General features: G+C 42.4%; 1 protein-coding gene across 1 annotated transcript in view; it reads left to right on the forward strand.

The window, feature by feature from the left end:
* Positions 1–14,009, forward strand: part of PRICKLE2 (prickle planar cell polarity protein 2) — a 284,919-nt gene that overhangs the window by 6,350 nt on the left and 264,560 nt on the right. Inside the window, exon 2 of the mRNA XM_069736575.1 lies at positions 8,434–8,519. Within this exon, the coding sequence (XP_069592676.1) occupies positions 8,434–8,519 (86 nt within the window). The remainder of the gene's footprint in view (positions 1–8,433; positions 8,520–14,009) is intronic.

Genomic DNA, 14,009 nt, shown 5'->3' on the forward strand with positions numbered 1-14,009 from the left:
CCGTCCAAATCCTGCCGGTTAATTCTCAAATCCCTAAAGAGCCGCCATGACGTGGAGGAGAAGAAAGGGAGCTGCACCTGACTCCAGCCATAATGTCATTAGCGCAGAGCACAATGCCCCGGCTTCAATAATTCAGCCGCCTTCATTCACTACGCCATACGGATGGCCTTTCCTTTCAAACTTGTTGTAAATAACCCGACCACTTTATAACTACAAACAGCCTGACAAGTAGCAAAACAACATAACCAAAGTCTAAAATAACTCAAGGAAAAACTTCTGTGTGACTTTATGCAAACGATTGTGGAGGATTGCAGCACGATAAATGGGTAAAAGCGGCGGTATTTTTAATTTTATACTTTACAGCTTCTAACAAAGATGAGCTGCCACCTCTGCAGTCTTATCAGAGGTGACCAAGTCTCCTAGGCGAGGAGCGCGTGCTTACAAGCTGTTTGCTGTAGAGCTTGTAAGTGCTGCTCTGAAGCTGTCAGGATCCGCCCATGCGCTCCTCCGATGCTGCCTCTGCTTGCGAGAGTGCACAGTTGGGATTAGTAGCGGCACAACTATGCCACTGAATTGTCAGGAGGAGCACACCGTTCCCCAGCAAGCAAGAAGCTGGTTGGCAGAAGAAAAAAATACAAAATAAACGCCCTCCTCCTACTAGGACAATATTCCGTTTTGGACCTTTGCTGATATTGGATTTTTTTGGTGCATTTATCCATATTCGAAATTAACATTCAATTCAGCATTTCTCCTCTGTTTGCTCCCATTTCATTAGGATACTATTTGTAGTGTTTTTTTGGTATTTTTAATTTTATTTTTTTTTACCATTGACTTGAACAGCAAGGGCCTGTTCACATGCTGCAGATATGTCAAATTTTTTTTTTCTGCGCAGATTTGTCACAACATCAAAAAAGGTTTCCTGATGCCAGAAAAGTGAATGAGAACCCTGAAGTCTCATGCACACGTTGCTTATTTGTGACTTGCAGATTTATCTGCGCCTTGAGAATTCTTTGGCTATGTGCACACGTTCCAGATTTTTTTGCGTTTTTTTTTCAGTGGTTTTCCGCTTAAAAAAATGCTTGCATTAAGCATCTTATCATTTTTAATGCATTATGCAATTTTTGTGCACATGTTGCGTTTTTTTCCGTGATAAAAACGCATTGCGGGAAAAAAACACAGCATGTTCATAATTTGCGGATTTTTCACGGCTTTGCCGCTATATTATTGCTTTGGGAAGCTCCTGGAAAAAAAACACAAAAAATCAGCAAAAAAAAAAAAAAAAAAAACGCGAAAAATACGCTTGCGGATTTCCTGCGAAAGTAGTCCGGATTTGCTCAGGAAAATTCTGCACGCTTTCCTGAACGTGGGCACATAGCCTTTCAGCGTTTTTGCTGCAGATTTTACTCATAGTAATGAGTGGGGAAAAATCTGTACAAAAAATGCCGCGTCTTTCCTTTCCTTAACCCCATAATTGTAATAAAAATGCACATTTTTTTTTATTTATTTTCCTTGTTTCTTTATATCTTGTTACAAATTGTATCTGCAAACACCAAATGATGGGAAGCTGCAGACAGCCAGCGGATTCTGCAAGAAAAATGTAAGGCTGTGTTTACACATTGCATTTGTAGCGGATTTTATTCCTGAACTTGCTTTTCTGCAAATCTGCTCAGATTTCCTGCACTTCTTTATGCATTTTCGGTGCGTAAATTCACCAAAAATGCACCAAAACAATGCTAGGATAGCTGATTAACCTGCAGATTGAGTCTCCTGTTAAACCTGTGCTTTTCCGCAACAGAAGGACGTCTTGAGACCACCAGAACAAGAGACGTTCATTCAGAGTGGCCTTTCAGTTCTGGCTCATAGAGGGGGTCCTGATTGGGGGACTCCTCTGTATCATGTCCCTACGCACTGACAAAGCGTATAAATGAGAGGGGCCTTCAAGAGACGACCCTTTTTAAAATGGGGGGTATGTAATGTCCTTCCTTATCCCATGTAACAAAATTGTGATTTTTATACCGTATTCCATCCCAAAAAATGTCTCGTCTGAAATTCGATAAAGTGGATTTTTCGGACAATCCCAATTGCATGTCGGCTTATTAGATCTTTGTAAGGAACGAAGCGGAGACACGTGTGTGTAAGGGGTTGTCTTATTTTGATTGGTTGACTTCAATATATAGAATGGTTTCTTATGTTGACACCTTTAAAGGGGGGTATGGTATTTGTAGGGGACACCATGGTAAAATAGTTCGGAAGTACTACTGTTCCCCCACCGTCAGTGCAGTCTTATAACTAACGGCGGGAGGTTTACACGGCACGATCCAGACCATTTAATGGTCGTATATAAGCAGTCAGTGGTCATTTATTGCTCTGCTAAGACAGGACGACGAACGTGGCACAGAATGATCGTTAATACGATCGTTCTGAGCATATAAAATATCCTGTTCTCGGCAGCACATCTCCTGTTTACTGTGCTGCCGAGAACGATGATTTTTAAATTCTGGCGAAACGCTCGTTCTTCAGGTGTTTACCTGCCTGGTTCGATGGGCCAATGGTTGTTTCTTGGAGATAGGTCTCTGTATTGGTGGCAGTTGTGTGCGTTACTTAAGGAGTGAGCAGACGTAAAGGGCGGTCCGATTCTACGGTCAGACCGTAATAGGAGAAGGTAATCTGATCGGCCCATGTTTATATTCCATTGTGTACGGCGAAGCTTAGCCATTTACACCAAAAGTCCTGCTGGCTGGATATGACTGTACGATGTAGGAGACGCAAAGAACAGGAAACGTGCATCTCATACACTTGACACAGGAATAGTTGCCTATGAACGGAGTCTTAAATGATTTAAAAGGGAGTTCTCCTCTTTAAAAGTAGCCTTGATCATAAGCTGAGACCTCCAGCGATCATCAGTGATCTGTAAGGGAACGTTGAAGTATGTGTTCAATATTCCTGCAGCGCCTCCACAGGCAAACACTTAGCATTACACAGTGTCCATTCATATCAGTTGGTTATGCAAGGCACGACGGGTCCTCCAGAGCAAGAGATCCCTCTCCCTTCGGACCAAAGAGACCCCCTGTGTATTATAAAGGGTTTTCCCATCTGGCCCAAATGCAGTGTTCAAAAATCAGCCTGTAATTCTGTTATCTTGCCAGGATTTGCCATAGTCCAGGTTGTATGACGAAAGCTGCCATTTTTCGTAGCATGCCTGGCCACACGACGCCGGTCTCCCCATCTGGTGACTGCTCTGTATACCCGTGTGCAGTCCAAGCTTTCCTGCATCTTTTATTAAACCCACATTTTTATCGTCTCCTGGTTTCCGTCCTGTTCCTTGTTATCCGTGTATTTATTTCATCAGGCGGAGTTGTGTATTTTTATTGGCCTTGTGTATCCCACAAATCTGCACTTCCCTTTGCATTAGATAAAATTGTTAACAGAGATCCGAAAGGAAAAAAAAAATAACTTGGGACATTGAAGCCAAAAGACCCGGATCGCAGTGAAATTGCCGTAACCCGGCTCTTCTCCGTCCTGGCAATATTTGTAGACTGCTGGAATATTACATAATGCAAAATGATCTAATTGCTGCTAATTTCTAGGGTTGTGAACCCTCTTTTTGCTGCAGTTCCTCCTGTTCCGAGAAGCGGTCATTGGTTTTTTTTCCAACTTCCTGCTGCAGACTCGAGCCCCACTTAGAACATTATTTTCCTATGTTCTAAATCCGCCGCATAGAAATATCAGGTTTGATCCTATGCTTTTTTTGTGACTTGCTTGTTGTGGGTGCAGAACCTTGTATGTTGCAGTGTGACCACATTCACATGCATTCTGCTGCAATGTACCTTGGTTTTTTGTTTTTTTTTGTGTGACCTGAGTCACCCCAGCCGGCTATCCTTTATTGATAGTTTGTGTAAGTGGTCCATACCCCATTGGGCAGTTTTTGAAAACTTTTTTTAAAATTTGCATATTGTTCGGCACACCCAAATGACAAACCTTCTGACCCCACGGCTGTAGTCAAGCAGATTAGAGCAACACGGTGGCTCAGTGATTAGCACAGCGCTGGGGTCCTGGGCTCAAATCCCACCAAGGACAACATCTGCAAGGAGTTGTATGTTCTCCCCGTTTTTGCGTGGGTTTCCTCCGGATTCTTCAGTTTCCTCCAACATTCCAAAGACATACTGATAGGGAAATTAGATTATGAGCCCCAATGGGGACAGGGATGATGTCTGTAAAGCGCTGCGGAATATGATGGCGCTATAAAAGCAATGTATAATAAATAATCTCGCAGGTTAGTAATTTTCAGTATAATACATAGATAGAACAAAAGAATCTGCATGGAAAGTGAGCATGTTGCAGATTTTAAATGGTGGAATCTGACCTTTTGGTAAAAGCCTAAAGATCCATCACTGCGCACCTACTGTGAACTTTAACTAATTTTCTTAGCGCCACTTTCTTTGTACGGAAGTGATTATTTGCAAATGATCTGCAGATTGTAAGAAACATTAGAGCTTGAAACCCTCCATCTAGTGGACCGCCAAAGGTCATCGCTCATTCACACCATGATAGTTTTACACAGTCTTTTTTTTTTGGGGGGGGGGGGGGAGTGAAATTTGATTCTAGAAGGGTTAATTACACAGGCGCTCTTATTTACTCCTGAGATTCGCTCCCATAATGCTTGGCGGTGACTTGGAGACCAGTTCATGGCTTTTGTGATGTAAATTTGGAGGCTTTCACTGTCTTTGCTTTTTCTTCACTTTTCTGTTTGACTTTTCACTCCATCGTGTCCTCCTTTGACTTGACGGATTGAATGGATTCGGATTGGAACCGTGCCTCGCCGCCGACTTGTCTTGGATGCATTCTGCTTGCTGTCAAGATATAAAACAAGTCTATTTCTTAAATTGGGCGTTTTTTTTTTTTTTCTACCCCCCATTAAACAACTTCTATAATGCTGCACCTGTCGTCTCATCAAAGGATCTGTGCTGCATAACGAAACTCTTACTGACAGATCTGAAACGTCCTGTAGGCAAAATGATATAGAACCGAATGTAACAGTGCGGAGAACTGATACATTGTATTTTATAAACCAGTACAAATATGGAAAAAATGTGTAAATTAGAATAAAGGGCCGATACCTTGTAACTTTATTTAATTTACATTGTATCTTTTCATTTGTAGGGGCTTTCCTAATAATGACATTGATATTATGGCTATTTGATAAATTATCAATGTCTGACGGAATCTGACTTCTGGGACCACAACTGATCCGAATGAGCATCGTCGTCTTCTGCTTTTGGCACCGCTCTAGTACAGGCGCTTCCATATTTATTTGGTAGGGTATCAATGTATAGGTAGGAAGACCCCTTTAAAATATTATGCCCAACAGCTGAAGAGAAGTTGTAACCCAGCCAACTAGAGCCAGAGGTCATGTCCTGGGGAGAATTCGCTCAGAGGTTTGTATGATTGATGTGGGCAACTGGGCAGCCTGCTGAGACAGAGCATTACAGTAGATAGGTCTCTCTCTTTTTGGAGAATAGGGTGCATTAAAATTAAAGGCGAGCTATGATTTAATAGGGACCTGTTATGATCTGGTGGCCTTGGAGCAGCATGAGACGGACTCTGGAGAAGGTGGTCCCTGTACTGACCGCAAACCCTGAACTTAACAGCGCAACTAGAAGTAGCCGTGGGGGGTACCTAACACTCCCTAGACCCCTCGACACAGCCTAAGAAATAACTACCCCCTAAAGACAGAAACAGGAAATATATCTTGCCTCAGAGAAAATCCCCAAAGGAAAGACAGCCCCCCACAAATATTGACTGTGAGAGGAGAGGGAAATAACATACGCAGAAATGAAATCAGGATTTAGCATAGGAGGCCATACTAGCTAAAAAGAAAGAATAGAACAGAGTACTATGCGGTCAGTATAAAAACACTAGAAAATATCCACCGCAGAAACCACCACATCTGACTAAAGACATGGAGGGTATATCTGCATCTCCAGAGAAATAGCTAGGCTGCAAAAAATCCTTCACAGACTAAGCTGGACAAGACAAAAACATGAAAATGCACAGAACTATAAGGTCCACAGCAGGTGGACAGCAAAAACAAAGCCAGGACTTATCTTTGAAGAAAATCACAGCAAACAGGAGAGACCAGAAGGGATGTGAATCCTCCAAAAACAATGGACAACTGGCACTGACTAAAGGATCAAGCAAGGCTATATAGCCCAGCCCAAATTGCAAAAAATAGATAAATGCTGCGATCCAACTACCGCAGCACTACCACTCATAACCACCGGAGGGAGCCCAAGAGCAGAATTCACAACAGGGACCCTGTGATACAGCCCTAGATTGATTATTTTTTTGTGCACCATTGATTCCATGGTGCTGTACATGAGAAGGGATTACATAGTAAGTACAGATACAAACTAACAATGACAGACTGGTACAGAGGGAAGAGGATACAGTATAATGCACCTACAATATCAAGGACTATGGTATAATGAACCCCCCATAGTCCTCCATATAGAACAATGTACACCCCATAGTATAATGCCCCCCACAGTCCTTCATATAGTATAATGCACAGCCCATATCCTCCCTATAGTATAATGTACTCCCCATAGTCCTCAATATAGTATAATGCATCCCATAGCCTCCATATTGTATAATGCCCCCCATAGTCCTCCATATAGAAACCGTACACGCCATAGTATAATTCACCCCACAGTCCTTTTATATAGTATAATGCACTCCCTATAGTCCTCCATATAGTATAATTCACAGCCCATATCCTGCCTATAGTATGATGTACCCCCCATAGTCCTCAATATAGTATAATGCATCCCATAGCCTCCATATTGTATAATGCACCTCCCATAGTCCTCGTTATAGTACAATGCACTCCCTATAGTATAACACACCCCACAGTCCTTCATATAGTATAATGCATTCCCTATAGTCCTCAATACAGTATGATGCAGCCCCCTCACAGAATATAATGCAGCCACCCCACAGTCCTGCATTATTATGGTCACCATGTACTCAATGATGTATAATAAAACAAGCAAAATACAATATATGCCTCTCTTACTTGTTTCCCCACTGCTCTGGTGTCTGGAGCTGCGTTGGAGGCAGAGGGGGAATAATGGGATAGGTAGTGTTGTCTGACCCTCTCCTCAATCATTGCTTTCAACTGTATCGGCATCTATGATGCTCACACAGTTGAATGTGGGACAGGGGGCTGGCACTGGCTCCCCTGACTCACAGTACCCATAGCGGTCGCGTGGTGTGCCGCTATTAGCGGCACGCCACTGTCTGAGGGTCCCTGAGGGAGCGGGGGCCCTAGGCAAAAGCCCAGGATGCCTGCCCCGATGCTTGCTTATATATCACCATCATGTTCTGCAGTGCTTTATAATGAAAGAACATATAACCTCCTTGTAGGTATTGACCTTGATGGGATTTGCACCCAGGACCCCAGCACTGCACAGGAACAGTGTTTAGCACTGAGCCACAGTGTCGCACATAATTTGTCCAAAACTTCCGGACTTCCCCATTCAGCTATGCTATGTTTTATATGGGGAGAGGGGATAAGGTTGTGTCTGGCAGTACTGTATCTCCTGTAGTAATAATAGTCAAGCATGTCAAAGAGTTGGGACACCCTCATACACATTAATGGCTTATTGTCAATATTTCATATCCAACTTACTGACCTCTGCGAGTCCGACCACTTTTTTTGGGAGACATTTACACAGTTAAAAGATAATTGCAATGATTGATCTGACTGCCATTTATAAGCAGCATAGTGTCATTTCACCACATCACAGCACCCGGGACCGCGAGTACTGACACTGCTGGAACGTAGCCAGCACCGAGGGTGAGTACAGATTTGTTTATTTTATCAGGGCCGAACATTTAGTTTAACATGGGGTTGTCCTAGTAGTGGACAACCCCTTTAGGAGTGCTTCTTTAAGGAGCTATAATGCGTATCCAAGGGCCTCACCCTCTTTGCTTCCATAATCCTTTCTCAGATTTTACTGGGTGAGATGATGTTGCTGTATGGTGATGACACCTACAGTGGGTGAAATAACTATTGAACACGTCACTGATTTTCTAAGTAAATATATTTCTAAAGGTGCCAATGACTTGAAATTCTCACCAGGTGTCAGTAACAACCCATCCAATCCACACAGGCAAAGAAATCAACCCATAGATGTCCATAAATTGTTATATGTAATAATGAGAAATGACCCAAGGAAAAGTGTAACTCTATTGCCGGTGCCCCTGCATGGTTCTCCTTCCCCCTCCATGCATGGGACGTCGGCATACTCACCGCCCCAGCCTTTTCTTTAACACCTGACATGCACAAAAGCCAAAATTAAAGCATTGTTGATGTTATGGACGACATCGCAGAACAGAACCGCTGTAATTGTCTTTGTTTCCTATTGGCAGATTACAGCTTTTGCCGAACCGGAGCGTGGACAACCATGTAATGCCTGCGGTGACCGCTGTCCTGGACTGGCCTTACATCAGTGGAGGTAAGAAAGGTTCCTTTTATCACAATACTGTGGTCCCTTTAAGGGTGGTTTCACATTTGCGGTTTTTTTTTGCGTTTTTGCGGTAAAAAACGCAAAAAAATGCATGCATTTTTTCCCCTATATTTAACATTAAAAACGCACGCGTTTTTTTGTATGCGTTTTGACATGTTTTTGCAACGCATGCATTTTTTTCTGCATGCGTTGTGTTGCAGAAATGCAACATGTAGTATTTTTAGCTGCAAAAAAATGCATTGCTGTCTATGTAAACGCATGCGTTTTTAAAAAAAACAACAAAAAAACACACTGATAAACCACCCCACACCATTAAATTGATAAAGGGATCCTACCCCTAACCCTACCTCTAAACCTAATCCCTTTAAGGGTAGGGTTAGGGTTAGGATCCCTTTAGGGTTAGGGGTAGGGTTAGGGTTAGGATCCCTTTAGGGTTAGGGTTAGGATCCCTAACCCTACCCCTAACCCTAACCCTAGCTCTTTCTGTTTATAGTGGGTTTTTTACTTTATTTTGATGATTGGCAGCTGTCACACATTTATCTGCATGCGTTTAAAAAACGCAAATGCATGAAAAAACGCATGTAAACGCGTCAAAACGCCGCGTTTTTTTTCACCACATGAAAAAACGCATGCGTCAAAAAAACGCAGCGTTTGCACGCGTTTACATGCATTTTTTCACCATGCGTTTTTTTTTTTTAAACGCATGCGTTTTGAAACGCAAGTGTGAAACCAGCCTTACCCAATGTGTCAACAAAAGAGTGATTAGTTACATTACTGCTCTGGAAGTAAAATCAGTGCTTGCTGAAGCTGAATGATGACTGTTTTTTCTGCATTCTTCATTTCTTGTAACGTTTACAAAGAGTTTTCTAAAAAGAAGAATAAGGTCAGAGGAGTTTATGTAGCGGCTGCTGAAAGCGGCAAACTCTGCGGCAATGGGAATAGTAGTAATGATGCCAAAGGTGACTGCATAATTCATTATTCCTGTATTTGAAATGTGGGACTGCAGGAATGAATCGCTGCAGGAAGGCTCGCACGCTTTCTGCTTTCCGTTAAATAATACGTTGACTTTCTTGGTTATATAGGGGCACGCTTTACTGCAGACTCGCTGAAAACAAAATATTGCTTTTGAGGAAAGTAACACTAATAAAAAGTAACTAGGTAAAATATCAATTTGAGTTCTTGTTTAATTAAACACGAATGGACATGGCGGAGTTAGTCTCTGGTTATGTGGCGACTTTGGCTGCTTCACGGGTCGCACAGCCAAAAATGTCTGCCAAGTCACAGCATAGTACAAGCGAATTGTTACCTGCAAGGAACCTCGACAAGCAATTCACAAAAAGTCAATAAGGCACAACTTTTTGTGACTTACTAGCAGGCTGTTTGTACTCATACATTATGCTGTAATGTAGCAGCAATATACTGCCCTCTTCGGCCACATGACTTGAGTCCAAAGTCGCCATATAGCACCAATCATATAGTTCATGACTCTTTCCATAAATCCCATAAACTTTAATTGGGAATGCAGTGTGCAAACCCATCTCAAGATCCCATGGGGTCCCTGAATCTGTGTTTTTACTTTAGATTAGGGTGGGACTCTTAACCATCAAGCCCATTTGACATATCCTGTAAACATGGAAACGCCCCTTTAATATACTTTTTATTATGATATCTAGTTATAGGGACCTAATTGCTAGTTGTATTGAAGTTTTAGATTTATAAGCCCCCATATAAACCACTGACACATATTTAGGTGGTAGTTGTCAAAATGGTATCCTTTTGCTGTGTAACTACTGGAGAGCGCTCGCATGTTGATTTTAATATGCATATTGGTATGAAGTCCATGTTATTTTTCTATATTGATTATATTTGGCCGTATTATGTAGGCATTCACACACAAAAAACATTGCTTTTAGAGGAGAATGAAGTACACAGAGTGCCTATAGGTCCATATCAGGCTTGGACTGGCCCACAGGAGAACAGGAGAATCCTCCGGTGGGCCCCCCGTTAAGGAGTAGGCCACCACCCACTTATATGAGCAGTACTTGGCACAATAGACTTGATTCACTATGTACAGACAAAGGCAGCATCGTATTCATTGAACAATCAACCCAGATTATTGCTATAGAAACTTGTGAATGAGGATAGTCATATTTGCATGTAGCTGAAAAGTTGGGTCCTGAAGTTGTCACTGGTGGGCCCTTGGCACCTCAATCCGACACTAGTCCATATTAGGGTACAGTAGGGACTAGGTGAGTTGCCATATGGGCTTGATTGCTCCTATCATCCAAATGGCTCAATATTTTTGGGGGACTATTTGGGCTAAAAGTAGAGTAGATGTGTCTACTGATTCTATGCTTCCCTAGGGTAACCTACTAAGGTCCACTTCATTGTCATTCACGAGGCCCGGTTTATGTCTTTGCTCTGTATAGTCATTTATAATAACCAGAATACCGGAGTATTTAGTATTTCTAGCGTTTCCGGGTCTAAGATTCTGACTGTTCAAATAAAAAGTTTATTTGCGTAGCAAAGCTGCCATAAATTCATTGTGTGCACCTGTCACCATGAATAAACAGTCTCTGAACCTATGAAGTAGACAATTGTCAGAGTCTCCTGTATTGTGTACTTTGCAGAACTTTTCCATTTTTTTTCTTCCCCCCCATTTTTCACTCTACCTCAACCTGTCTAATTGGTGCTGGAAATATATGGGAAAAGATGTCTCGGCCTAGTCTGATTAGTTGGCAGCAGTGATCTTACTAGATCACTTAGACCCTTAGACCCCCAACGTGAGGGGGATCGTATCTCCCTCATTATCCAGGTTTATCTCCAAAATATCAAGACCGTATGGAGAATTTGACCATTGGCAACTCTGTACCCTTCTTGTTGTGCCATACTTGCCTTGTGAAGGCCAAAAGGTTGTCCTCTTGTGACCATCTTAGGCTCCAATCACCTGAAGGAGGCCATAATGGCTGGTAATTGGTAGCTGTGATGTGAACATATCTAATTAATAAGCGTTGTCCCCATTTGGCCAACCCAAATGAGGGGTCCCGCTACTTGGATTCATTTTGTTTATCGGTATACAGCAAGTTGTCATCAACTCAATGGATAGTCCATCATTATCCCGGACTCTGGAGGTCCTACAGAACAGAGATCAATACTTTTTATGGTTCTCCGCATTTACTAATGGGGATGGCAATTGATATTGGGCAAGGTGTAACCCATGGCGCCCGATAACGCTGCACAATCTGCTGCAATTCGTGATGAAATTATTCTTTAGAGGGGTTTAAATGGTTTACGACTACAGATCAGATAGAGAAAAGCCTGGTCTAGTACGGCCATTCCTCCTTGCTCTTTCGGCCTTGATAACCCTGTTGCTAGGGGGCAGTGTTCGCATAGCAACCAACCTGTCTGGTATTTCTCAGCTGAAAATTCGAGTGACGCTCGGCTAAAATGTTTAAGTCTGCCAGCAAAATGTCTACCTTTTACTGTGGAAACGCCTACATATGTTTTCTGAAGTGTGTATGTGACTCGACTGACAGGAAAAGTTGATTAATAAGCCTTAATGCGGCCTGTGAGGTAACACACTGTGAACGGTAGCAGGATTCGTACCGTCCCTGGCGCGTTTTCCTTTAATCGGCCTCGGAACGAGCTGACTAATTATATTAATTTCATCAGAATACAAATGTTACAGCGTGTTCTTGTAAGGAAAAGGCGGCCTCTCGCTGATTGGGGCCTTCTGCCTCTTCTTTGTGTCTGAATATGTCGAACATCCTGCGGATCGTTAATTAATAGTCTGTATAATGAGGCTTCTCATTCAGGTATATAGCACACGGCATAACTACATATTGCTTCTGTCCTGACAAACAGCAAGCGCCCCCTGCAGAGCCTTAAAGGGATAGTGCATGGCTTGAGAATTGAATAACTAGTAAATTCCTTTAATTTTTTTTCTTTTCATTGTTGCTGGAAGCACTTCTTTTCCAGACAAGTGATCTATTACTGTATATTGCAAGACGACCATTTTTTCCTAGTGTTTAAAGGCATTATTTGGACACGTGCGTGTGTGTATATACATACTTGACCATATTTTGATATTCTGAATATGATGAAAATGGTGTCCTGTGGAGGTTTTGGTACCTGGATAGGCTGGCAAGCATTGATACAATGGCGCTTTGTATGCACTCCAGATATTGCTGCCTGAAGGAAAACCACATTGTACTCCATGAAAGTCAATGGTGTGACTGCAACGTCTTCGCTCCATATAGTTACGACCCTTAAGGTCTGTGCAAAGAGGTCCATAATTGGTACCTATTTCCTTCCAAGAAAAACTTGTCATGCCATGTGTACGGAGGTGTTCTCCTCTAAAAACACTAGTAAGCCTACATCCATTCCTGTGCACACTGTTGGGGCACATATACTCAGGACTTATGCACCCGACAGTGGCCACAATCGGCATTGATGTCGAAGCTTCCGTCCACCGTAGGGACCCAATTGTTAAAAAAGGTGTACCGCATGGTAAACATTTCTCTGCAGTAGCCCTGTGCACAAATTGTTGCACTTTCCTATACAGTTAAATAAATGGTAAGCAGACGTAGGCCGAAAGAACCCCCTTTCGTCATCCATCCTATGGGAAAGTTACAGCATACGTCAAGAAAAGCCCCCAACGTATACTGTAGGCAAGGTGCACAGATGCAGTGAACGTTGGGATCAGAGAATCTCTCTCTTTAATCTCAGGGGGTTGGACCAGATGGCCCTGGGGTCCCTTCCAACTCTACCATTCTATGATTCTGATTCTATAGATCTAGGTAAAAATGTTTAATTTTTCTTTTTAAGGAGGATAGTCCAAAAAGTTTGGAGAATCCACCATCATTTTTCTCTTTTACATTGAAGAACACAGATGACTCTCTGATGGTAACAATGGACACACAGTTCAAAAATGGATGGAAATCTGATAAAAAGCAGTGACCAAAATCAGTTTTGTTTTTTTTTTTTTTACAAGAAAAAAAAATGACTTGTGATTGACTCATTACCGACCCTCACTGATCCTATTAGAATTTGTTCTGTTGCTTCCCCAGTCCCTGTTTGTCTCTAGTTCCTGATCTCCGCACACCTGGAAATGCCCACTTAGCCAATTACTTTTGGCAATTGTGACCTGCTTCAACCACTGATGAGAATCTGGAGTTCTTTGCTTGAGAAGGTGGTGATGGCGAACTCAGTCGAGGGGTTCAAGAGTGACCTGGATGTCTTCCTGGAGTGTAACAATATTGTATCTTACAGTTATTAGGTTCTTTAGAAGGACGTAGATCTGGGGATTTATTTTGAGGGAATATAGGCTGAACTGGATGGACAAATGTCTTTTTCCGGCCTTACTAACTATGTTACTATGATTGGCCAAAGTGGGCATTTCTGGCCATTTGTGACATGTTAAGACTAGACGAAGAAGTAAAGTCCAGTGGGGCCTTGATAAACTTTGAAACGCATGCT

Source organism: Ranitomeya imitator, chromosome 8 (assembly GCF_032444005.1).
Source record: "Ranitomeya imitator isolate aRanImi1 chromosome 8, aRanImi1.pri, whole genome shotgun sequence".
Classification (NCBI taxonomy): domain Eukaryota; kingdom Metazoa; phylum Chordata; class Amphibia; order Anura; family Dendrobatidae; genus Ranitomeya; species Ranitomeya imitator.